The sequence below is a fragment of the Dermacentor silvarum genome, chromosome 9, assembly GCF_013339745.2.
Source record: "Dermacentor silvarum isolate Dsil-2018 chromosome 9, BIME_Dsil_1.4, whole genome shotgun sequence".
Classification (NCBI taxonomy): domain Eukaryota; kingdom Metazoa; phylum Arthropoda; class Arachnida; order Ixodida; family Ixodidae; genus Dermacentor; species Dermacentor silvarum.
In genome coordinates this window covers 55999039-56027019 of record NC_051162.1, presented here as the reverse complement: position 1 = coordinate 56027019, position 27981 = coordinate 55999039, and the positions used below count along the sequence as shown (strand labels likewise).

The 27981-nt window shown below is 46.1% G+C and overlaps 1 protein-coding gene across 1 annotated transcript; it reads right to left on the bottom strand.

The window, feature by feature from the left end:
* Positions 1 to 24: 24 nt before the first annotated feature.
* Positions 25 to 27981, bottom strand: LOC119463611 (uncharacterized). Its single transcript, XM_049656456.1, has 6 exons — positions 27803 to 27981; positions 18083 to 18119; positions 14617 to 14691; positions 8824 to 8921; positions 3299 to 3440; positions 25 to 128 (listed from the first exon to the last, which is right to left on the bottom strand). The coding sequence occupies exons 1-5, from the start codon at positions 27896 to 27898 to the stop codon at positions 3414 to 3416; spliced, it is 333 nt and encodes a 110-aa protein (XP_049512413.1). The 5' UTR covers positions 27899 to 27981; the 3' UTR covers positions 25 to 128; positions 3299 to 3413.

Sequence of the window (27981 nt, the reverse complement as noted above, 5' to 3'; positions counted from 1 at the left end):
CAAGTGTCTTACCGTCAGCCGAGTCGTCCCCAGCCGGACACTGATATGCGCATATCTGTCAGGTTCATCGGGTTCGTTGGTATGCAGATGGGCTTTGTGTAGCGGCTAAACACCAGAGGCCGCTGAACCTGCAGGCCAAAAATAGGAGGATGAAATATTTGCAAGCTTTCCCAATGGCCCTCAAGAGACACTCTAGTGTTATCAGGAGCACGTTATGATGTGCTACCGTATTTACTCGCATAATGCACGCACTTTTCTCCCGAAAAATATGCGCAAAGTTGGGGCGTCCGTTTATTATTCGGGTAAAATTTTGAGCAATTTTTTTACCGCGGCCACCTCTAAAAAAGTCGCAGTTTCGCCCGAAAGGTGAACCATCAATTGCGATAGCAAATGAGTATAGACAGCTGTACGAAGTAAGGATAGTAGTTTTATCGGCCGTATAAACTTGCAAAGTGATTTAAACAGCATGATGTCAGCACGCACAGGAGAACATGAACCAATCACACTCGATGACCGCGGACACTCGCTGTCGAAACGCTGGCGTGAGAAAGCGCGGCTTCAACAGCGAGCGAAGTGACCTTCGTGCCGTGTATTGCTTCAACGCAAACTGATTGGCGATAACGGAGCACGCACAAAGGTATAAGCCGCCGTCACACCTAGACTAAGCCCCCGACGCTGATCGCTTTCAAGATAGAGCCGCGATCGTCGGCGTCAACGGCATAAATACGCCTGGAGTGTCCAGATATGATTGTTATCGCAATAAACGTAGCAGACACACGGAACGATTCGGCGTCCGGTACAATCGTAGCCGCCGGACGCCATATCGGACGCCGAATCATACTGTGTCTTTCCTACTTCCCGGAAGCAAGTTCAGGGTGCATTTATTACGCGGGAGAAAAAAAATCTAAATTTTGACGACTAAAGTTGGGGGTGCGTTCATTCTGAGAGTGCGTTCATTAGGCGAGTAAATACGGTATTTCCACGATCAACTCTGAGCGTTAAAATTTCCTGACATAATGGAAACTGGGATTCCACAGTGAGCAACAAAAATATTGTCGCGATGCAGAAGAACAGGACAAGCACTCAGGAGACGAAGACGAAAAAGTGTTGTTGCTGCTGGAGCTTCCGCCGCCATGTTCTAGTGTCAGCTGGTGCCTTCAGCATTCGCCTTGCAGAAACGGCATTTGTGCTTGTTTCCGCCACGCAACATTTTGGTAGAGGTTGCGACAATATAATAAGAAAGAGTGTACCCTGTCTTGAATATCCCACGGGTAGGCCGCCAGAAGCAAGCAGAGGTGCACGATATGTACTTGCTCGTAACCTGGCCATAGCTGTGCAACAATCCATTTTGTCTGGCGTACGGATTGTGTTATTATCTGCTCATCTACTTATCGCCGTTTATCACTGAGAAATTGTCAGTTTCTTTGAACGCCCTCGAAACTCCTTAAAATATTCGTCAATGGTGAATTTATCAGATACTGCTCCTGCAGTTCTTTTTCACCGCTTGCTACTCACCACGTTGACTAAAAATTACGCCTAGCAGCTTCATTTCTGTGTAACAAGGTTGTTAGGTTCTCACGATATTACTCGACCATCAACTTCTTAACGTGTGGCACAATAATTTTGCTCTTCGCGTATATGGGAACAGATTACATCATTTTTCGATATAAGTGATGTGATGACATCATAAGCGAGATAGGCACAAAAAACACGCCGATTAGTGCCAATACGAGCCGCTCATACATCAAGGACCGCGAAGCTGTATTAAGAAATTTTGACACTGCTCAGAAGTTCTAGGGTCTGTTCAACCACTGTTCAAAAACCACCCAAGACTTTGGAGACGATTCGGTCTATCGGGGTGATTTCTTCGCTATGTCCAAGTATGTTTATATGCCGCAGTATATTCCACACGTTCACTTTCCCTTTAAAATGTTGAAAAAAAAAACAGTACCCCGTCATCATAAATAGCTTTTTAATGCCGTTGTGGTGCGTCTTTCTTCTTCTGGCGCGGCTCCGGTCAACCACATGAGCTGGTGCGAAGATAGGCAAGGAAGAGGAGGAAGAGTAATGGACGGCGTGTGGATTCTTCAAAATCCTGAATTCCTAAATTTATCCGCTGAGCACATGTAAAATCGGCCCGACTCTTGGCCAATACCCGTGAGTTATGTGCCAAAGATATTAAGGTCATCATCATCAAGATCATTATCCGCAGTTGGGTCTGTCGCAACAATTAAAAGAAAGTCGTGAAGTTTTAAATGCGTAAGCATTTTTATGTCGACTAACTGAGAAAAACCGTCACTGACGCGTTACGCGTTAAGCTCAGAAGCAGAATGTCGTACCCACTGGGCTAAACACCCACGCTTGCAGAAGGTGAATATATCGGAACCATATGGAATGTGTTGTAGCGTGTTGTCTGTATTGTCGGGCAACACAGAAGATCAGCGGTCAACGAGTTGATAAGAATGATAAGGCGTGATGAGGGGTTATAGGCGTTTGATCATGGTTTATAATGTTTCGACGTGGATGGATAACGTGCTAAAGAGTGATAAAGGCTTATAATTGTCGAAGCCGTTCTCATGATTGATGAGAATCAATGAGTGTTGATAACGGTCGGATCATGTCCAATTATATATATTGTACAAAAGCCGTAAATTGCAGTGGGTTGCTCCACACTGATTGTAATGGAATGATCTTTTGAAGGAGACAGGTTATTGCTAAGCCTCGTTAAGATTTCTGGTCGGTTCTTCTTGAGCGTTGCTTCTTGTTTTGGCAGCTACACTGCAGGGGTGATGGAAAAACGTTTCTGGCGAATTTACCTTGTACAATAATAAAGTTTATATGCGAGTGTTAGCATCCTCAAGATAATGTCATATACTGATTTGATGACCTTTGTGTTGTCGATGCAGTTCTTATTTTATACCTGCTCAGATCACCGGAATATTTCAAGTTCGATAAATATAGGAGATCCTCTCACTTTTGTAATGATTCCAGTACAAGTGCCCTTTCCATGCCGCAAAGCAAATCAATCTCAGTACGAGTGGACTGCAATTGATCAAACTGTATGTGGACGGGTGTTAGCGGTAATACATATTGGCAAGATTAACACTCTGCAGTAGCAGCGATAGCCTGCACCGTTGGAAAAAAGTAGTGTAACTGTGGGCGGAGCTACGATGAAACGATTACAGTTTCTTTGAGCCAGCGTAACTGTGAATACTGGCTGATGGCAATGACAGGTATGAACTACACCATAGGTTAGTCTGATATATAAGAGCAAGCATTTTGTGTGCACCAAACTCACCGTTAGAAGGGCGATATTATTCCGGTGATTGGTCGCATTGTAGTCTGTGTGCAGTCGCACCTGGTCCACGTAGAGGAAGTCTCCCTTGAGCTTTTCTGTGCTCATGTAGTAAGCCTTAGTCCACGCAGGGTACGTGCCATTGCTGCGCCATATGAGAGCTCTTGGTAGGTTACGGCTGCAGTTATAGGTACTGTTAGGCAGCAGGTATAACAATTTGCTGCTAGTGCATGTGCTGCTGGTGCACAGAATGCACTGAGAATACTAACACTTCTGCTGCATATGACCTTTGCATTGAAGCGCTCGCTTAACTTTCGTAGGCTTTCATACGACTGGCAGGGAATGACCGAGCGTTCTCTGGACAATAGTTTTTAGACGAATGTTCTCTACGGTTGACAAAAATTACGCGGCGAGAGAAAAGCGTATATGCTTTTCGATTATGCTCACCCATGCAAAATAAAACTTTTTGAGGCTGCTGGCTGCAGGTATCTTAACTACAAAACGAAATTCGCAGCACCAGCTATTGTATACACAATGAATCAGGCTACGACTTCGAATAATTCTCAGTAAGTAGGTTTTTCGTTCCGCTAATCATACGAGCAGTATAGAGTGGCTGCATAAGGGTTCCAAACGTAGGCAGGAAAATGATTTCTTCAGTTCTTTGTAGCAACGACTGGGGATAATACTAGTTATCAACATTTTCTGATTTCTCATGGCGCTTCACCAGATCATTTGACGAAGAGTCTCTCTCAGCCGCGATCTGCAATTGCTCCTGTCTTGCGCTAGCTGATTCCAATTTCTACCTGCGCATTTTCTAATTTCATCACCTCACCTAGTTTTATGCCGTCCTCCACGTCGCTTCCCTTCTCTTGGTATCCATTCTGTAACTCTAATGGTCCACCGATTATCCATCCTACGCACGACATGGCCTGCCCAGGTCCATATTTTTTTTATGTCAACTAGAATATCGGCTATCCCCGCTTGATCTCTGATCCACACTGCTCTCTTCCTGTCTCTTATAACATTACGCCTAACACGTATAACACGTTTCGTCATGCGCTGTATGCTGCGTGTACGAGTCAAAGTGTGCAAGGGTGAGCCGCCGATCGTGGCTCAATCTCGCGTCTTCCGTCAACCTTACTTCGTGTGACTGTTTACTAATTTGATATCGCAATCGATGCTTCGTCTTCCGCAGGAAACTGCGACATTTTTGTTAATTATTTGAGTATATGTTTAACTTCTCGTGCTCGTAATGTCCGCCTCTTCGAATAATCCAGCTCAATGACAAGAATTATGATATCTCCCACAGGTTGTTTTTAAAATTTTCCAAAAACCTAAAAATGATGACCCCGTATACATTGCTCTCTTATGTTAATTTAATGCTCTCTCGATATTTATGCTCTGCCAATGTAAATTCCCTCTTAATCTTAACACTTATTCGGTGTTGACACCAGAATTTTTTTTTCAGTATGGTTTTTAACTACAAAGTCTGTAACTTTTGAAACTCGCTTACGATGAATTCAAAACACGCTTTATTTTGTAGAAGTTGCAGTAAGATCTCAAAACCTACATTCCTGCAACGTAATTTTTGTGGAGATATCTATCGTCACCAAAATAATTTCGCACTTTCTCGAGTTCAAGACAGTGGAGGTTCTTCAGCTCTTAAGCAGAGGCGAAGCGTAGGCCACAGCAGTGCTACTTGAACCGAACGCGTGTGCCCACTAAGGTGAAGTGAATAAATTTTGTTATATTCGCTTATTGTGCAGCCTTGCGGAGGACGCTTTTACGTCCATGGTGCATTTGATGTCTACATCCACGAAAGCTTGGCGACTGGTGGCTTTTTTTTTCTCTGAGAAAGGTAATTGCTTGCCGAGAAAAGCTCAGTTGAGACCGAAAACACGTGGTGTAGCACTTGTGCAGAGCTCAGAGGTTTTCATTTAGGTATCTTCCGAACAATTTTAACGTGACATCGTTAAGTGCCGCGTGTCGCAGAAAATCCGGCGTCGGCGTCGGCGTAAGCGCCGGCGTCGTTAGCGGAAAAAATTATGCCGAACCACATCATCCCGAACCACCCCGACCGGGCAGGCCCTTCGCGTGGCGGAAGGCGTCAGTGAACAAAAATTAAATTTCTCAAGGTCAAATTCGTTAGCAATGTTGTAAAGTGTGACTTAACCATAACCTACGGATGCGATAGCGTCGGACCCGCCGCGGTGGCTCAGTCAGCTAAGGCGTCGAGCTGCTGAGCACGAGATCGCGGGATCGAATCCCGGCCGCGGCGACCGCATTTCGATGGAGGCGAAATGCAAAAACGCCCATGTGCTTGCGTTGTAGTGCACGTTAAGAAACCCCAGGTGGTCAAAATTAATACGGAGCCCTCTATTACGGCGTGCCTCATAATCAGAACTGGTTTTGGCACGTAAAACCCAGAAACAAGCGATAGCGTCAGATTGTAATTTGAATATACGAGAAAAATGCCTGATAAGCAACCAGGGATCTTTGAATGCTATCGCGTTCCGCTCTTAATGGCGAAGCTTAAGCGTCCTCCAAATTTTTTATCTTGCCTTGTACATTTCTCTAATATTTTTTTTATATAATGATTCGAATGCAATGCTGGAGCAAACCACTCAGACAGATGTGGCAACATATTTATTAAGAACTATTTCCGATAAGGTCATTGAAATTCAAATACATGTTCCGGAGGTAGAATTCTATGACGCAGTAAAATTCGTGAACCTAAAAAGGTATACGCGGGAAAGCAGAGCGCAGCATTCTTAAAGGCGTCTTAGAAGTCGCAGATAGCTTATTGTAAAGTGAGGTACGCCAGCATAAATTTCGCATAAAATCAGACCGCTAGCTGTCAAGTCTTCTGCTTCGATGACTCTTTCTCTGAAAAAATAATTCTGTCAAATCTATCACATGAGATGGTGTCCGTCCGGCCAGTGGGTTAAAAACTTCCTCGACCGTAGCGCATTATTATACCGGGTGTTTCAGCGAACACTTTCAAAAATTTTAAACCGAAGTTTTATATGTCTAGGCGAAATCATATATGGCTAGGCGAAGTCGCCTATGTACAGAAAACTATCATCATCACTGTATCGAGTGACGTTGTCTTCTTCCGCAGGTGGCTCGTTGGCTCGTGCTCGTGCTCGGCACGCGCTCGTGCCACTGCACCCGTGTTCGTCTTAGTCGTCTGCTTCCACAGCTGGCTGCGTTGCCGTTAATCTTTCCAGCGTAGAACTTCCCTTCTCTTCTGTCATCGTAATGGGGAGGCCGCTATAAGGGGGTATGAGCCATTCCTTGTCTTACGCACCGGACAAATTTATTTTGTAGCAATTTAATTCCGAAGAATCGCAAGCAGCAATGGGGGCGGGCGAATGCTGCTAACCACGCCGCCGAGCAAACTCGAGACATCGAACGCAAGCGACAACGGCGGACGGCGGGCATACCGTCAGTGACGTCGTTCCAACTGCTCATAACATTGACGTTGCGCTATGCCTGATCGCTAGCCTAGGGCAGCCGCCTCTTGAACGCTCGCTGACATGTTATGCTATTCGCACTGCAAAGCCCGCCCTTAATGCCCACAAATTGCTTATTCCAAGCATGTATCAAAATGAATTTGTTTGCGTCAAGAAGTAATGGAAATTACGTGCGCGCTGATGAGAGACATTTTAAACATTACTGAAAGGGTTAGTAGAACGATAGGCTTTGCAAGCTGTACAACGTTTAATAAATCACAGGAGATAAAAGAAGAGGACAGAAAGATGAAGCTTCACACATCTACTCGTAAACAAACTCGGAAATGTCCGCAACGGTGAGCACAACCTAATGAACGAAGCAAGAATTGGAGTTCGATGTTTACATCAATAAACAAAACGTAATACTGACCATTATACGTGGTTCTATTCTATACTATTGAGATTGAATTTGGTTATATGTTTTCTTTTTCAATGATAACACCCTGCACACTAGATATTTACGCGACCTATGACAAGATCATTTAGCTCACTTGAAAAATGAATAATACAATAGCGACGGATGAATCCATCTGTAAAGACAAAGTGGGTGTCGGCGTCTGTTTCCGATGCGCTATCCCGGTCTCATTCGTTGTGACTTCCTTATTTTACACCCATCTGTCAGGCAGAATTATTAGGAATTACTTTAGCTTTTCGAAAACTTCCAGAAAGGTCTACGTCAGCTGCAATTGTGCCGGATTCCTTGTCAGTGTGCGCCGCACTCAACTCATTCTCAGAAAATTCAGTTTGAATGGACTGGAAAAATTACACGCTCCGAAGTTACGTCTGCTGCACTTGATATGGGTACCAGGTGAACGTGTTTTGTTTCTAAATGAAATGAGACCGACGCACTTGCACGAACATCTTAGAGGGACCAGTCATGTCTGTTTTGCCAAATTCTGCTTTTATATATATTTTAGTAACCTGCCTCAATTTGAAAGCGAGAGAAAAAAATGATTCCGAAATTCCATTCCAATAATTAGTCATTGCAGTTAACACTGGACATAATCTCTCCTTCAGGGCTTCTATCTTGGATTTTAGCCACAGGAACGTATTCATGGTTGTCTGCGAATTCTTTTGTGACACTAGGACAATATCTCGTTAATAATCTGATTTTATTAACTCATATTTCATAAATTCCAATTTAAAATTGAATAAACTTTATTACCTTCAAAATTGCCATCCTTTCATAAAGCACACGTTTTCCTCCAAGGAAAAAATGTATGGCAGAATTCATCTCACGATCACTGTCGTCGGTAATGCGATTAGCATTCAAGCAATTTAGCGACTGACCGTGTTCCTGAAGTCACGTTTATTTAACATGCGCGGTCTTTCGGAGACTTTCGCTGCTTCGGCTATATGTGACATACTTCAATATATACCCACTTTGCTTTGGTACTCACTTGCCAAGGTTCATGCCTAAATTGTCTCGTCTTCACTGTTTTTCATCCTAATCAAGCAAATATTTCAATTGACTGATTGATTGATTGATTCATTCATTCATTCATTCATTCATTTACTGATTGATTGATAACGCCTTTACGCATCACAGTTGTAACGAGAGGGGCTATATATGAAGTATTAGGATAAGGTTTTTACACCTAATGTTCAATAACCTCCTCCCAAACTAGGTAGGTGACTGTGCTTGGTTTCTGCTTTCATCGGAATGTGGCCTCCGTGCTAGTAATTGTAAACTGTGCTCTAGTGCTCGTGAACAGAACGCCACGTCCGATGTAGCCTTCCGACTGAGCCACCGCCATTCGGTCGCAAAGACTTAGCTACAAAGGGCCACATCGTCAGTAAGTACCTTTTATTCCTGGTCCTTAACCATGGCATTGACGCGGGCTAGTTGCTACATTTCAAAATTATAACAGCGAGAAAGACGTCACGATTCCTTTACCTTTTTTTTGCATTTATATTCCGTGCGGAGCATGAAATAAACTTTAGTTGAAGGTCAGTGCCTCGTTGTTCGTGTCTCTTCCAGGCATTCCGCTGTTTTAATTCTAATGTGCTTACCTGTACAAACAGCTTGCCGCGGTTAGCAAATGTACCTCGGTCAGGAGAACCGCGGAGCAGTACGTGACAACGGTAGTGAAATTCATCGCCAGAAACACCTGGTGAGTAACAGAAACAGTAACGGAATATAAAGTCATTTCAACGCAAGGAATGTACGATGAGAGTAATATAAATCTATAAAGAATGTACTTGTACGTATGTGCAATGCAATGATGTGAAATGCTGTGCAGAAATGCAGTACATCTTTCAAGTTTCCGCAATTATTCAATACAGACAGATCAATTTTACTTAAGTTATACACTGACCGGCGAAATGTTTCTTGAATGGTACCGAGGACAGGAACAGCAGACACTCGCAATGCCATATGCCTTACTTTCGTTCGCACTGTTTTCCCCGCATTACAAACTGACTACGAACCAAACAGAAGATTACCTCTAAATAGTCACGGACGTCTGTGAGGCTTCTTTAATTATAAAATTGATATAAATCAAACTCTTCGCTTTATTTCAGCATTTTCTACATGAATGCTGCAGATTGCAGAAAGACCTCTAAATTACCGTGCTAATAACTATTTGCGTATAATAATTGTACAGTGTCAATAATTAAAACTGGTGAAAATATTTCGCGTCGGTGACGCGTTCACATTAGATATAAATTTTCCCTACTAGATAACTTCCCGCTCTGTACGACTTCGTTCAAGTACATTAACGCCACAGTTTGCGATGCAAGCGTTTGCAGAGCGTAGTATCTTTGTACAGCACTGACTTACTCGGTCAAGTATTGTTTTCACAGCGCAGTTATATACTGCAGCAGTTCCATGCGGTATGATGTCAGTGTGTCCGCACCGGCTAGCAAGATATCTGACCAGTGGTCGATTTAGGCACCTCTCGCCTCTTTGAAGCCCTTGGGTTCAGCGAGAGCAGAGTAAAAGTAAACATGTCCGCAGTAGAGATTAGTAAGAAGCGATTGAAAGATTTGTAGAAGAAAAGTGGGCAAATGACAAACAACGGAGGCGTGCAAAAACAATGTTCCCAATAGGGGTTCAGAAAGTGTGATGCGGTGAATACTTCAAAAATGATGTTTACTTCATTTTAATAATACGAGAAGCATTCTTTGAGAACTTTGGGGGATCTTTGTATTTAACATCTCTCACGCCACGACTTGGGCCACAAGGTATCCGTGACGTCGTCTATACTCGAACACAGAACATCGATCACTGCTTATGCACCACTGGGTCTGGGCCCGAATAGAGAACAATATTGAACAAGGACGAGTTACTATGCATTGCTAGGTACGTGCCGCGGGGTATGTGTCTATTGTTAGGCAATTCTCCAGAATGACGAAGTGCCGCATTCAACAACATTAGTTTAAATATTAAAATTTATCCGACGCTGGGCAAAATCGAAACCTCGCCACACGAGTTCCTGGAACACAGCACCCCGAACACGCATTGGCAGCGAGATGACAATTCTTGGCATCCGGACGCAGCTCCGTGGTACTAGGTAAGCGCCTATTCTTTGTCAATTAGGCCACGTGCGGATGTCGTGACGGCGCTGCCGCCAGATGGCGACGCGTGTCCAGAGGCCAGCGGGATAGAGTAGGTAGGCTTAAGTAGACGCCTTATACGTGAGGCGCCGTTCGCAGGCAACGAGGCACTACGCATCTCGGAGGCCCCACGGGGATCTCACAATAGTGGCGCCGCTAGATCATGCAGCATGCCAAGAGGGAGGCGCAAGTGAGGTGCATTGGAAGCCTCATAAATGACGTGTTTTGGCGGTGGCAATACGCAGTGTCGCTCCATTTCTTGAATGCTAATCGCATTGTCGTCACAAATAATCGAGATGTGGGTTCAAAAGGAATCTGCTTTGTACATGTTTACCTAAGTTACCTACCAAATTCGTAAAAACTACGCGAATCGAGCACAACGCTGTCAGCTACATGAGGCGACGCTTCTGTGAGTTAACAAGCTAGCAGCGGTAGCCGATGATACACAGACGGTCTCGTGGCTTCTAAGAGTTGGCTCTCTCTGTCGCGACGACCACGGCAATGTACGATGCTTGAACAGGGAAGAATCATCATGAGAGTTTTATGTGCACAAAACTACGACACATGCTGTGCGTCCCAGCTATCACCCACTCAGTTTAAACACAGATCATCCTAGGTTAACAGACCTGAGTGCATGTTTTTTACAGTGTTCTTTATAAACCACGGCTAAATTTCAGTCCCTGAAACCAACACAAGTACGATCAACAATCATTCAAGCGCGAACAAGTCAACTGCAATTTGGATACGTTGTGATGTTTTCAGTTTCGTCTTTACCTGTAACACCGACTTTATTCAGACTCTGTAACATGCATTTCAAATTATTCAACGCTGAGTCAATGCCCACACATCAATTTATACGTCTCAGTGGCGTGTGATTACCCGGTACGAGCGTTCTTATCAGTTATGTTTAGCTTGCGCTTCAACTGAAGCTGGTTGTACGTAAATAATTTACAATCTGTCGTGGCGCACTCATACAGTATTACAGTCAATGCGCAGTGCCATACGCTGTGCCCAACCCAAAGAATAAGGCACGTTTTCCGGTGAACCTTATAACGATGTCAACGACTGGCTGAAGCACTATGTAATCGTTACCCATTACAAAGGAGAGAGCGTGGCGGTTCCAGTTTGCGAACTTGCGTTGCTTTCGTTGAATTGACAACATGGGACATATTCTTCTAAAAGATGTGTGAAAAACTAGCAGCATTGTCGCTATTATTCCTAAAAAATCAGGTTTTTAAATATGATCACAGCACTTGACGTACACTACATTTGCGGGGAGGCTTGAGCGTGTCATGCTCAGCGCAGGACTAAAGGGGTAAGGGGAGACAGAAAGATGAAGAAAAATGCACACACATAGAAAGAGAGGGAGATTAAAACACACACACACAAAGGAACTCAGGAGCGTCACAGTCGTTCAAACAGGTTGATTGACCGGAGGAACTTCAGTAGCGCCCTCATCGCCTTCTGATGTGAAGACCGTATCAGCCGGCATTCTAAGATCGTCTGCTCAGAAAGCGGCCGGTCGCCGACGCGTGCCAACTCCGTCACGAGCGACTGTCTCTGGGAGCTGTAGCGGGGACCGTGACAAAGGATATCTTGCATTGTTTCCTCGCTGCCGCAACTATCACAGCACTGTAATCCATTCCGATGCGGCAAGATAAAGCATTCGTAAAGGATACTCTAAGCCACAGTCGGCAGAGAGCACTTGTCTCGATTCGAGAAAGTCCAGATGGAATCCGTAGTTGGAGGGATGGGTCCAGGCGGTGCAGTCACTTCGTGTCGCCTAGCAACCACATGTGCCTCGCTTCCCCTAGATATGTCAACGCTTCACCAGGCCGCGTCTTGAAGCAAGTCGTGTGGCCAAGCGAGAATGTGCGCGTCGGCGGTCAGCCGATCCGGAATACCGTGCCGAAGGTGCAACCGAGAAGAGGCGTCGTCGAGTCGAAGATCCCGAGTTTCGAGAACGAGAACGCGAAAGTCTGAGTTTGAGTATCCAGCGTCGTGGGGATAGCGACCCTGGCTGTAGCTTGGTCGATCACAAGCTCCGCTGTTTGCTCCAGCCTTGCACCACTAGTGCAAGCTGCGGTAATTTTTTTGTTAATGTTCATATTAATAAAGTTAAAAGTCCCAAGCCATTTCGTTAAGATTATTGAGTATCTTGCTACTTATAACTGTTTGGTGCTTTATGTTTATCATTACTGTTTGCTTTCATTTTGTTTCTGTTACTGCCTGATCCATGGCCAATCGTCCGGAGTTGGTAGCGCCGCTTGACTAAGACAAAAGCCAACCACTAAGCCAAGTAGGCTATTGATTTTTTTTTCATGTGATCATGTCGATTCATCCTGCTTCGTTACCGTCGTAATAATCCTATCTCTTACATAACAGTTCTTTTAAAATTTGCCGTCTCTTGGCTACATAAATAAAGTTACATTATCATGAGCCAAATCTGAAACCTTCCTTCCTTGCGCCACACACTGCCCTTATGTTAGGAGTCATCCAAGCTTCCTTACTACGAAGAATGCATGAAGTGAACAAGCGTATACTACTTTCACCCGTCCTCCCGGAAGGAACTCCTTGCGTTTAGTAAGGAACATTCCACACGCCTAGGTTCGAGGTCATTCGTCCCATGTCTGACGCGAACGTTCTTGTTCAGCAAAACAAAGTTCGGCTCGTCAAATATTTTTTCACTTTATACAGTCAAAATTATATGCTGGCTTAAAACACTACTCAGCCAATTCTAGATAAGCTGGATTAAGAGAAGGTGCGAACGCGTTGATTTTCTACGTGCGGTGAACGATATTTGGGGTACTGTGATAATAAAAATAGCCCTTACGCCTTATAACGTAGCGTGAAAGTTGTTCAAGCACCTGGGAATTAATGCTATCGGAAGCTTTCGTGAATTCAAAGAAAAGCACCTCGAAGAAAGTTTTAATTTTCGAAGTTGTCGAGTATATATAATTTTTATGCAAGGAGAGCAAGGCTCTTAGCGTACAATAGCTTAAGTTTCATAAACTTTTTGCATGTTAATTATAAATTCCGTCCACACCATTCGCCTTCCAAAAAATCCACGTACATTCTCCGGTGGGAGTTATCTGAAAGATGCGTAAGCATTTTGCAGTAACGACGTGGTGTTCTATGGTCGTACGTTGGTGTGCTTCCTATTATTGCGAGAACGACCGCGAAAGACTCGTGAAACAGAGAAACGCGGTTGCAACACCGAACTGTTAAGTGAAGACTTCCCCGAGACGACGTAGAAGAGGCGAGCAGAACCAATGTTCACCCGTGTTATAGATATCCCGCCGCGGATGTGGCCGTGGGGTGAAATGTCAAGGGAGATGTAAGAAATGAATGAACTGTATGCAACATTTATAACGTACACTGTCTCTTGCTGGTTGGTTCGACCGCAAGTGACGGCGCCAGGAGCGCTGATAAAGTCCGATCATTATAAGCGGTTATCGCGCTTTAGCGCATTATCAACCCGCGTCGAACCATTATGAACCGTGATCAGCCGTGCTCCGGCGGCGGCTATGTCTGGCGCGGCGGCGTGGGCCCTATAACTTGAAAGCGATGTGAAATCTCGACAGAAAGTGCCGACTGCTGATAGCTTGGCACGCTGTGTTTTCGCCGCTCACTTAGCGTTGAAGAGAGACGCGCGGGTCCATATCTTCAAATCGATCTGCGAAACGGGCAGAGTGCGGCATGTGCTGAGAGCTATGTGAGCGCTGTATTCTCGCCGCCTCGTTCGCGTTGAAGCAACAGGCAGCGCTAAGGTACAGTCGCTCGCTGCTGCGGGCTCTACCTTGAAAGCGATCGTCTTATACGGGAAGGGCGGACGGATGCACGCATAGTTTTCTCATTGGGTAAGCATAGAAATGCTTACGCATTTAAAAGTGTTTGGTGTTTCAACTTTTGCCTAATTAGGAATGATTACGTGATCGATAATCTCGCTGCCTGTGTAATGTTTTACATTAATTAGGAACTTCGTAGCAACCTATCGGGGCTGACTGTTTTATTACCGCACCATGTATTTTCCATCTTGACTCCAAAGTGATGATTGCGCAGAGCTAGAAACTAATTCTATCCGAAAGACAGGCCATGGGGACAGGGCAGACTACTCACTACCAAGTGAGGATTTAGTGACACTTTCTTATGAGCAACATAACGACACATGATTCGGTTGCTCATAGAAGCAACAGAACGCCAACGTGCGCCCGTAGCACTCGAACGTGATTGCAACCGCCTGCTTACCATCCATGGCTGTTGATCTCTCTGAACAAACTTCCCAGCTGAGCACCCGGGACGTCGGGTACCCTTGTCCACAAACTACGGAAGAAGAAAGGGTGACATGCAGCATAGTTAAGACTGCTAATTGGGCTAGGTGTAATGTTGCATTCACGGTTAAGAAAATTCAGCGCAAACACAGGGACAAGGTGCGTTCTCCTTCTTCGTATCTTGTGTTTGCGCTGAATTTCTGTAACCGTGAATCATAGTTGAGGTTTACCTACTAATTATAAATGATAAATGTCTCCAAGGAGAACAATACTGTTTCCGGCTCTTCCACAACGTAAAATTGTTGCGTTAATGAATGCATATGATGGGTGAAGTGAAACATTTCAGCCTTCTGAAATTTTGTAGCCCCACTAGGGGCTAGTCAATTCCAGTTTTAAACGTAATAAATAAATATTAACAGTGCTCAACAATATTCCACGTCACATTCCTTATACTCTGAAGTGTGGGCTTTAGTAAATGGTCAAGTGTTCGCAGGAAGCTTCACAGACATTTCACAGATAATCACTTTAAAGAAGCAAGAGAGTGTGAAATCGAATTTTTGCACATTTTTGGAGTCGCAAACGACATACACGATAATCTTCTCAACCATAATATGCTTCGATGTAAATTGAACATAAAGTCAGTGATACACAGAAGTTACTCAAGTTGTCTGGCGATAAGCACACGTCCTGCCAAGAGCGCTTCAGACAGTCGTGCAGCTGTCTCTATTGTATGTGATTTGCTCAGAAATCATTGAGCTGAAGGTTATTAAACAAGTGAGCACGGTCTCACGAGCAATAAATATTTGTTTTACAAATGTGAGGTGCGGCTTACCGAAAAAAAAGTAAGCCTGCGTGCGTCTCTCTAAAAGTAAACTTCGTCGATGGCGAAAATTGCATACTGCTTTCGATTAACATCTGGTGACATCATGACTACAAATTTCTTTAAGAGGTGAGCTGGTAAGGAGGTTACTACATTAGGCCGAAAAAGAGAATTATTTCCTGCCTATAGGTCCAGAACTATAGAATTTGCAATATTCACGTGCGTTGTGCAAAGATGCGCATCGTCAATTTTGCTTCAGACAAAGAAAGTTTGACGTGCACCTTGTTGTTACGCAAGTACGCAATGACAAACGCATTCTAGTCCCTGGAAAAGCACAGATCATAATCGAAGCATTCTTTCACCTGGTGAAGGTGATAAGCTGTGCAGGGGATCAGCTGGGCAGCGGGATCAACCTGTCGAGGCTCTCCGAGATAAATTTGAGGAAATGACGATTTTTCCGCATCTTCATGAAACAATACACTCAAGGGGTTATTTGTTTCACCTGGAGCAATGGCAATTGGCTATCTAATTACTATCCCAAACTTGTGTGTGCTGATACGACGCCAGTGCGCCTGAAGAATCAATGGGCTTGTGCAATTGTAAATCTTCTTGAAGGTGTTCCATCACGTCATCGGTTATGTCCTCCTGTGTGCCATCTTGCGTGTGAACAGTTTGTCAAATTATGGTGTGCTCCTTGTGGAGTACTTTTACACACAAAGCTGGGTCAGCCACTCAGACTTCTTGAAGGTGCCCGAAACGCTGGATGGCTTGTTGAGGAGGCGTCTCTTCAAGTGGACATTCACGCTGTAGTCTTCGTCAACATTCCGAGGAAGTGACATGGCGATCTTGTTGATGTCTACGGGCACGTTGACCACGGGCCCCGTGATTCCGTATTGAGTGCCCCATTGCATCAGCCGGCGCAAAGACATGAAAGGTATACGAGGTGATCTGAGCAGTTCACTCACTTTATTGAGTTTAGGAATTCCGTGTGGTAGTGCAGGATACGCTTACCCATGGCTGGCGGACAACGATAGAGGGATTGCTCTTGATCAAGGATCTGCGGTACGTAGCACAGACAAAAAAGTAGTCAATGGTGTCGCCTGGAAATGTACTAAGAGAGGGACGTGTGCGTTTCCCACAGGCTTCACTCACTGGCGGTCACACAGATCGCACATAGCACCAAACGCGTTGTCCAGGAACGTGCGTTTAAACTCTATATTGGCCCCGTTAAATGAGGATTGGATGTGGAAGCTTCCTTTTCCTGCACTTGAAAAACTTGTCGGCGAAGTTGCCGGGAGTATGCCTGACGTGTTCCTACCGCGGGTACTTGTCGCCTATGATGTTGGCCAACGCTTTCGGCAGCACGCATCTGTGGGTCTTCTCGGTGAAATCTCGTCTGGTTTTCACGTTCCCGCACATGAGGATCTCGTCGGCGAAGCTGCCTCGAGAGGCTCTCACGTGCCCGTACACTTAGGCTTCTCCACGGCGAAGCTGTAGGGCCTCATGTTCGGCAGCACGCACGTGACGGTCTACGCGGCTGAAGCTCCCGGGCCATATTTACGGCTGCTCGCACGGGAGGGTCTGCGCAGGGACACCCCCGGACCTCATTTTCGGCTGCAGGCACGTAAGGTTGTTCGTGAAGAAACTGTCGCGCCTGGTTATCGGCAACACGCTCTTGAGGGTCTTCGCGGCAAAGTCTCTGCGACGTTTTCACGAGAACGAGCTGCACTGTCCGCCCGGCGTCAACGGCGACTTAGCGCTTGGGCTGCTCTCTGCACAGCGGTCTGCTGAGCCCGACGTTGCCTAGTTATAGTTGCGCGCGTATCTTTACCAGTCGCTTCTTCAGCAGTGGTTCGTACTTGTCGAGGAGGTGCCATAACACGTACCGAACAGTAAACAAATGTATCAAGACTACGCGGCGCACATGTCTCATCCCTTGACACGTGGCAAAATACAATGCAATTGCTACATGGAGGGCCACCTGGTGCAATATTATGCAATTGCAATCGAAAGTGCGCAGGTATCGACGCTACGCGGCGCGCATCTGACAAGGGGTGTAGGGAGCCTACATGTAAGCGCTGTTTCAGCGCTTGCATGTAGGCTCCCTACACGCGATGTCAGATGCGCGCCGCGTAGCGTCGATACCTGCGCACTTTCGATTGCAATTGCATAATATTGCACGTTTCAGCGCTTGCATGTAGGCTCCCTAATCGCATGACTCCTCGTGCGCTAGGACGCCTGTAAATGGCATGTTTCCGCCGCAGCTAGCAAGCGCTACTGTGGCGAAGTGGTGAGTAGCTGACTCCCGCGGTGAGGGCCTGGGTTCTATCACGGCTGGAACTTTTTTTTTTTCTCATTCTTGACGCTAGCTGCGACGGAAACCAGTGGCGGTGGCGGCGGATGACAAAATTGCCAACCGGAATGGCTATTCGATTTGGTCCATACCAGCTTACGCTGTCAAAACTAATTATTTCGGGTGCAATAAGGGCCACTGACGAAGGCTAAGATACAAGCAAACACTTACTGTAAGTGCTTGGGATCATCGCTCACTCTGAAAGCTTATTGATGAGTACGGTAGTATAAAAACACATATTAGTTTGAATACATGAGAATGGAGACTTACTCTCGGTGTTTAGTGAGCAAGTGGACATGCGGCGAGCCTGCAAGGAAGGCGTCAATAAATAAATGAATTACGCTATGATTCTAGTGAATGTGCAGAGCACTGGCTAATAATTTGGCACGAACACAGACAACAGACAAGACAGACGAAGCGCTGTGGTAGGACAGCAAAATGTACGCCTTTGCATTTTTCATAGATACAGCAAACCAATTTTTCTTTCAGTGCTACATCACGGTCGTTCGGCACAATTACAATAGTATAATAAAAGCAGCGGCTTGCGCTGCCGGCCTCCTGCATACGTGGCGTTTACCGTTGATGATATTTATGGATCTACTTGATTATTGCCTTAGCTGCAGTTTTATTTTGTTTAGCAAGAAGTTTTACCAGCAGCGTTCGAGATATCGTCCGGCCATTATTGTTTAGCTCTCAGATGGAGACCGTTTTTCACTACCTTAGTACTGTCACAAAGTTATTGCTCGGCGCACGAGACGCCTACAGTGCCCAAAATTTCTTCAATGGTGTAGCCAATTCCACAATGAGAGAGCCTTGTCTAATAAGATTGCGCGTGATGTGAGTGATGTCCAAAATTCTCGATTGTACGCGGTGACCAACGATTACGTTAAAATTCATCAAATGCCATACAAAACTAGCGGACGCACATGACCCGTGGTATCATGTCTTGACGACCTACTGTTCTGCTTGACGCTATGGCTAGGGTCTGATTAGTGCATACATTTAGGGTTCTTCGTTTGCGGGTAAAACACGAAAATTCCCAATTTTTCCACCCCGAACAATATTTATGAAGTCGGGTAAACCTCGATTTGTCCCTAATGTTTGCTCTTTCCTAAAGGATAATAAATGTAGGTCATACATAACTGATGAACGCTACCCACATTTTGTGAGCAATTAAAAAAATTTAAATTATGGGGTTTTACGTGCCAGAAACACGATCTGAGTATTAGACACGCCGTAGTGGGGGATTCCGGAAATTTGGACCACCTTGAGCTCTTTAACGTGCACCTAAATCTAAATACACGGGTGTTTACACATTTTGCCCCCATCGAAATGCTGCCGCCGCGGCCGGGATTGAACCCGCGACCTCGCGCTCAGCAGCCCAACACCATAGCCACTGAGCAACCACGGCGGGTTTGTGAGCAAGTGGTCAAGATACGTCAGTTTATCAATAATATTATTTTATAGATATGTTATATACCTAATTCTCGCTTAACGCTCGAGCTAAAACCGGTATATAAAAAAATACAATACATTCAGTACCAGCCACTCTAGAGTGAACGAAAGCTTGCTGCCTCATTAGTTGCCCCGTTTACATGAATGGCGCATTTCATCGCAATTCCCGCACAAGTAAACGGCGGTAAAGCACTAGGAAGCTAGTTAACGCACCGCTGATGCTACTCTGCAGTGCGCACGGTAACTGTGAATTGAGCAGATGTTCACCCAACTACGTTACCTTCAAAGAAGGGCGTCTGACTCGTCTAGTTGGTATTCCTATAATTTTGTTGCAATAGCGTATATTGAGAACCAGTAAAACAGGACGACAGATGAACACGAAGGGCCCGACAAGCCCCGCCCACCGTGGATGGACACAGAAATGCTCCCAATGCATGCATTTCATAATGCACATCAAGTACTCGTAAGATAAGGAAAAGCACCACACCTACTGTGAAGCGTGATCGTGCGCACTACTTTCGTGCTGTCTTTTTTTATTGCGATATCAATTATATGAACACTTCTACCGGATTTCTGCCGTCGCCGTCGCCGTCACCGTGAGGTTCCCTATAGATAACATCTTCGCCGCGCGCCGTATGCCCGAGCGGAAGCGTGCGGGGACGCGCGCTATCACGGAGAGCGAACGCACTCAATCACCCACGCGCAAGCAAGGAAGCGGGAAGCCAGCGCCAGAGGGAGCGCGGTGGGGAGGGGGGGGGGGGGGCGCACTTCTACGCTGCCAACAACCGCGCTCGTCGCTCGTCCGCACCGTCTCTTATCTCTACGCGGCTCTGACCTTTATGCGCCGTGCATTCGCCGCTCAGTTTCCGTTGAAGCGATAGACCGCACGTACCTTCGCCCGCTGCGGCGTATGGGCTCGCTGCCAGCGTTTTGACAGTCGTTGTCTGCAGTCATTCAGTGTGATCTATTCATGTTTGTTTGTGCGCGCTCACACCACGCTTGTTCATTCAGTTAGTAATAGTCGGGCCACATTTTCCAACGCACGCTACACATGCAATACTGCCCGGATCGGCAGTGCAGCACTACAGGTGTGTCCCTTCGCACGCGCTGCCCACGGGAAGCGCTTCTCATCAACACCGCCGTTTCCCACGCGCCTTCTCGTGGTCATCGAGTCTCTCTTCAAGTCGGTCTACTTACGCCGCAGCACACCTGCTTACTTAATCAGCTCATGTTTACTACAATTCATATTGCTACCAAAGCCGCTCACCTTACTTCGTATGACATTGCTGTGTTGCTATCGCATTCATTGCTTCGCCCTTAGGGCGAAACTGTGACATTTTTTGATGAAGCGTGCAGAGAAAACGTCCATAATGGGTCGCTAAACCCCTATCTGTTTAGTTGTGTTTTGTTAAGATGTTTTGTAGCGTTAGCTACACTGGCCTAGCCAAGCCCGTTTCGCGCGGCACATCAAGAGCCGTGCTGCGCATGCGCAAGGATCAGTGATGTCACACGGCTTGCGCACTGGAGCCACCGGAGCCGGCACCTCTCGCGCACTCCGCCGCCGCCGCGCGCGACTCACCGCCGCCGGTCTGCGCATTCCAGAGGAGTGACGTCGTAGCCGTGGTAGACGCACTGGCGCCGGCGCGCGCTCGCTGTGCAGTCGCCGTCTGACACTGCGCTGGAGCCGCTGCGCTTCTGACTGGCGTTTGCCAGTGTGGTATATCCACGGAGAAGGAGAGCGCAAATGCTGCTCAACAGCGCAGAACGGAGAAGCTTGACTCATCGGATCCCGAAGTAGTTGCCTGGCAATTAGCGGTTGAGCGTAGGAGACAACCAGGAAAGCTAAGAATAATCAGCTGAACCTTTGCTAACGCTACGTATATCCTGGCATAGCCGAGCTAAGCCACTGCAACTTTTTTTATGGAATAATGCCTGACAACGAAGATTTCTAGAACTCAGTTCTTTCTTTCTGCGGGAAGCTCTCATTGGCATTACATATTCCTGTGAGTAAATTCACTTGTTTAAATAGAACGTGCGTGCCGAAAACGAGACCGCTGCTTATGTTAATCTTATACAAAAGTTACCAAAAATCCCTGAACTTTGAGCTGCCCGCAATGGGGCAAACTACCACCAACCAATTTTTTCGTAAGTGAAATAAAAGAATTCCCTAGATTTTCTTAATTTTAAGGGGTGCAGCACGAAGCAGAGCAGAGGGACACGTAAAAGACGAGGACGAGACGTGCCTTCGGTCCTGCTTTGCGCTGCGCCACTTAACATTACGGAAACCCATCTATAGCCCTGCCAGATATGCCTAGATTTTTTGCACGGTGTTCAGCTTATCAATATCATTTTTAAGGTAATTTCTGTGGCATGCGAAAAGACTGCTATATTAAAATATATTTCTTAGCTTAATTGAATATGTTTAAATAAATTGATACTGCGCTCTAGCGCGGATCATGACCCAGGGTAAGTTTATAGGCTAGCAACGTGACCCCGCTTGAAGCAACATTAACCCAAGAAGACGTCAACACGCTGACACATTTCACTACATGCAAAACAAGATTTACATGTAACCTCTTGTGTACCTTTATATGCGAAGCATTCCTATGCCTAGTCGGAGCCAAGGCGAAACGCGAGGCCGTTCAAGGTCACAGAGTTTGTCTCTGATGCCCACGCCCCCCGTGCACGTTTCGCTGGGCCCCTCCTTCCTTCACGCTCCCGCTTGCACGCCGCTACTGGCTTGGTGCCTCCTCTCCTTGCTCCACTCGCGGTACGGGTTCAGGCGCCACAAGTAGACGTGGCTCGGTTGCGCTAGCTGCGCTATGTTGCGCGCAGGCCTCTACGCGCAGATAGAACCGTGGGCGCTCGAAAGTATGAAGCGAAAGGGGAGCCTAAACTAGCAAAGGCTCTGCAGATTTTACAGAAGGGTTCAATGCGTACCAAAGCAAGGAGGGTGCCGAGGCTGGAGGCGAAGTGACGGGAAGAGACACGTGGCCAGGAAGCGCGAGCAACAAGAAAAGCGTAGCGCGGCCGAAGATCAGCGGCACGCCAAGCGAACAGCGGCATGCTGATGATGCCGCCGAGACCTACCTAGCAGTGCCCATTGGAGAACCTCCACTTGCGGTACGCAGACGCATACTTTCAAAAGCACTTTGTCGAAGACGAATTTGGTGCGGTGTGCTCCGATCGTTCGTCGTCAGGGTGGCACGGCCCACGCATGTAGCCGCCCTCGAACGAGCGCTTCCCCGGGAAGACGTGAGTTCGTTCGGGCTTTGCACCACGTGCATAGGAGAAATGCTTTGTATGGACTTAAATAATCATAGAGGATGGTGCAGATGTAGAGTACATGTGTTTACGTGATGCAATTGCGTAAACAGAAGTAAATACAAGTAAACACAGATGTACACTCGGCCACAAAATATTGCGGGGGGCGCGAGCGCGTGGCGAAGCGCTCCCCCTCTCCTTCTAGCGGCGCACCCCTGGTGTCGAGACCGACGCTTGCGCGCATGCGCGTTCTTCCATGACTGCAAGCGTGTATGTTGCCGCGCTTGTCCCTTACGCGCCGGCAATATCTGAGTGTAGCCGCGAGGTGCACCTTTTGCGATGAGCTCTGTGATGACTTCGACAGCCCGCACCGCTGCGGCCGCTTTTTGTCGGAACACGAGCGCAGATATATCTCGCCCGGTCGCAAACGCAACAAGTCATTTTTTTTCTACGCTGCGCCTTTACGTGGCCAATCTTCGTTCTTTTTTTTTTCTTTAAGAGTTCTCCCGCAAAACAGCGTGACAAAGTAATGAACCTAGTATACGGGCTGGCAAAGACTGCCCTGGCTTCTCGCCTATATGTATGCCTTTAGATGACAGGCGACAAAAAAAAGTGATCCCTGTCGTGGTTTCGACAAAAAGCTGCCGCAGCGGCGCGGGCTGTCGAAGTCGTCACAGTGCACCTCGCGGCTACACTCGGATATCGCCGGCGCGCAAGATACAAGCGCGGAAACATGCACGCTTGCAGCCACGGAAGGACGCGCAAGCGCGCAAGCGTTGGTCTCGACACCAGGGGTGCGCTGCTAGAAGGAGAGGAGGAGCGCTTCGCCACGCGCTCGCGCCCCCCGCAATATTTTGTGGCCGAGTGCACAACAATAACTTGTTGCATCAGAAACGTTACGAGTCGAGAAGAGGCTGCGACTCCTGACGCTACGCTCCAAGTTATCCCAATTCTTTTTCCAAGGTCGGAACATGCCGAGCTGCCGTCAGAGGCGCTGGCTGTAGTTACGGACACAGCGCGCGCGTTCGGCATCAACGCGGGGAAACGCTGACGGCATCCGCAGTAGCTCTTCTCATCTTTCAGTTGCCTCGTTGGTGCTGCTACATTGATTTCTGCCCTAATTTTTTTCTGGATATGGTAGCCCCACCTGTCTTATAGAATATAAGAATGCCAAAACAGTGTGCGACTTCACGACACCAAAGCAAAAGGTGTACAATAAACTTTTGCAGGTGCCCTGTATACTGCCATACAACCAACACGCTTACGCGCTTACACGCTTACACGCAATTTGCAGTGAAGCAGGCAGATACGCGGCCAGGTAATTTTCTTTCCTCCATGTCAATACTCAGCCAAACACGTCACCAAGATGACTCTGTCATAACTCCGTCAAGGTTGCTGTGCCTATGGACAGTTCCTGGTTAATGTTAGTACAAGCGTCTACAGTCAGATGCTCAGCAGCACGACCACCCTGTCGTGCTCGGTCCTAGGGTGCATCGATACGTTCCATCTCACCCGCTCCGGAACAGTGCATTAATGCACCCTAATCTGTCTGCTAACGCTGAGATTTGCCTTTCCTTTTTGTTAGGTGGCGCAGGATACATTTGTTTCGCAAAGGGCAGATCAATATTTCCATCCAGGCGCACAGAAATCCGCAGCAAAACGGACAAAAAACAACCGGATTTTTCCCCGGTTTCCCTTACCGGGGAGAAATCATCGGCTTAAATTAACAACCGCTTTTTACACTGCAAATTTCAAAACATATACAACCCACAAACCAAGGCCGCTACTTATATTACTGGGCAAAGGTTCGCCCAAGAAAGATGCATGCTTCACAGGATTGGTAGTGTTTCACTGTCCCTACTACATGATAGTAATGTATGGTGTAGTGTCTTCGCAAGGATGGTGTGCTGCTTTTCGCTCCTAAGTTCATGGCTCCCTTACTCGTCCACATGCAAACGAGGCTGTTTTCCTCGTTTCCAGATAAACTCACGTCTATAAATTTAAACGAAGCAAGAGACATAGACCTATGGGGGGAGTAAAAATAAATTAGGACACCAGAGCACGCGATCTGACAGCATTGCAGCCGTCTCAACCATTTGAACAGAGTTGATTTTCATCAACAGCTTACCAAATTTTTTTAAGTCGCAGTTTCACCCGAAAGGCGAAGCATCAATTGCGATATCAAAAAGTAAGGATAGTAGTTTTATCGGCCGTATAAACTTGGACACATTCGCCTACTAACTATATTAACAAGCATGGTGTCAGCGCGCACAGACAAACATTAATAGATCACACTCGGTGACCACACACAACCGCTGTCAAAACGCTGGCGTGAGCAAGCGCGCGAGAAGCAGCGAGCGAAGGTTCGTGCGGTCTATCGCTTCAACAGAAACTGAGCGGCGAAAGCACAGCGCATACAAAGGCAGCAGCCGTGTTGCAGATCGCTTTCAATATACGGGGCGCACGACCGCCCGCCGCCGCACAAAGTGCAAGTACGCAGTTCCTCGCAGAACAGAAGCCGCACACCCTCCCTCCCGCGCTGCCTTCCCGCTTTCCTCCTTTCGCCTGCGAGATTACAGTTCCCCTTGCGCCCGGTCGCAAGATACGCGTTTGGTGCCGCAGCTAAACGTCACCTCCCCTCCCTCCCTCCCATCCCCCCCACGGCCTTTCGCAAGACGTCGCGTTTGCTCTCCGCTGTGCGTTCGCTCTTCGTGAAAGCACGCTCTCACTCCAGCATACGGCGCGCGACGAAAATTTTATCGCCCTTGGACTATATACGGAGCCTCACGGCGACGACGACAGCAGAAATCCGCTTGGAATATCCATATAATTGCTATCGCAATAAAAGGCATCATTCACGGAAACAGCTTACCTAACACCAAGACCTACCTTACCTAAAACCAAGACCTATTCTGAAAGCCGTGGGCTTTCAGAATCGGTGGGTAGAAAACGTGGCAATGCTCTGGGACTATATCCTCCGGTATTAGCTTTGTTTTATTCCCCCAGTAATACGGGTTTTGAATGCTAGAATAGAAACATTTTACCAAATGGGAACCAGTTTGTTGTCTAATGATAATGTACTTTTTTTAAAAAAAGCTCATGTGCCTACTTTGCCAGTTTCGCGTGGTTTCAGGTAGGTCACTATCTTAACGTATGTATTTCTGGATATATACACGAAGGTTAGACTTGCGCCGAATGCATATTCCAGCGACGATGCTCAGATAACCCTTGTATGCTGACCGACAGATTAGTGCGAGTAAGTTCACTTATTGTGCGTACCAAAAAATTAACTCCCAACACATAACGTCAATTAATAACGTCGGCTCAAGATATCTCTAAAGCACACCAAAGTTTAAATTAAATACTGGCTTATGTTGACCAGATCCTTCGATTAATTTTTATTTTCGTTGACGTAGCCATTTGGCCTGTAGTTATCAATGCGCGCCTCTTTTTGGGTAATCCTCCAGAATGAGTATGTTGAGCTGTGACACAAGCCGTGGAGAATCCCTAAATGTACCTTGATACGTGTCGTGCACTTATTTACATACACCTGTCTTCACCAATCTTCCCTCAACAGGCATCACACTTCACCTTCGTTTACCTGACACGGCTGCGTAAGCGTCTCACACTGTGCATCTTCCTGACTTGGCAGTTTGCATTCCGGCATAGCTTGTAAGTGGTCTAGTACATTATCATATAGGTTGCATGAGAATAATGTTGTCACCTTTGTTGTGGAAAAGCATAAACTTCGATGAGATTCCATGTTGCATAAGATGAAAGCAAACAAAATTTTATACATTGCTGCTGAGTAGTCAACTGAGTGTACGAAATTTCAGTACTTTCCGAAAAACATTTTACTTGCTCACCAATTTACTTGAAAAAGTACGAAATGCTCTCCTCTAACCAATTCTGTTTCAGAAATGATTATTCGACGGCTACAACAATTTGAAGTTTTCTGGACACCATTAGGAAACCGATAGACTCCCGGTTAATAGTATTTGACTCCCTAAATTATGCTATCCCTAAATTAAAACTCCGCGTCACTCACCTTGCTCTTCTCAAAACAAGTACTCATCGCGAGACTACGAGGTTCTTCCAAGCGGGCTATTCAGGTAAATTAGTAGTGCCTCTTTCAGAAAACGTGATAAAGAAGTTGAAACAAATTAGAAATTCAAACATTGTTATGGAAGACTAAAGATGTGATGGCCTCCGTCCACAACATGTAACACAACAACGAGGTAGCGAACCGGTGCCTTCAACTGTTTCCTCTACGTTTTGTTCTGATTGCGTCCATGACTTTTCAGCACGCAGAAGACAGGACACCTTGGCGATAAACAGGTGCAGTGGTCCGTATAATGTGTCGTCGGAATACTATTTCTTATTCTTCTTATCTGCGGCAAAGGCTAGATGGGTCAAACGAGCCATCCCACGTAAATGTCTAAACTAAAGAGCAGCGGTACGTGTAAGGTTGATAAAAAAATATATATTGTTGTAACTACTAGATCACTCTGAATTACGCAAACATGGGCCATAGCTTAACTATCCATCAGGAGAAATTTCATGGCCAGCAAATTCTTGCAAGCAAATTGCTAGCATCTTTGGGAAAAAGAAGCTCTACTTTTAGTACGTGTAAAGCACCCGTAATAAAACTTTCCCGATAATATTTCCATGTGAACGTTTGCATTGTCAAGAATACGTGTACTGATACTTGTGCAAAAATAACTTGTAGTGTCAAGAATTGTACTGATTCAGCTGCCATTCTTGCCATTGTAACTATTTTGTTAACCATGAACGGGAGGTCCCAATTCAGTTTTTACTATGGACCTCCTTCTGTATACCTCTATTTGTGAAAGTTTTTGTGAAATAATAAAAAAATGATTGATTGATTGATTGATTGATTGACTGTAGCAAACTGTTTTAAAAAACATAGAATGCATACTCCTCACGGACGGCATTTAGTGACAAATTGGTCTCTTCTATCTCATTTTAAACTTACATCAGACTATATTCCCTAATAATTTTATAACACGCAGCTCCGTACCCGGACTCCTGCAGTCTGGCATGATTGTGCACAATGCGTGAAATTATTTTAGCTGGCAGCATTAATACATGCTACTACTTACATTGCTACTTACATGTTGAGCAGCAAAGCTTTGCATATCTTTTGACAGTGTAGTTATTTCCAGCACATGTATGCATATATTTTATCAAGATAAAACACACATAGTGCAGTTTATAACGGGGTCATAGTTTAAATTGAGAAAGACTTACCGATACTACAGGAAGGCATTCCGCCGCAAAGAACAAAAATAGTAATAGCTCTAAAAGAGCTTCCAAGCCGAAAGGGCGAAAGGTAACGAACACCATGGCGAGGTAGCTTGTAATCTTGCTTGGCGATGAAAAACTTCACCTTTTTTGCAGACAGTCAATTGCACGCAAACGCAACCTAA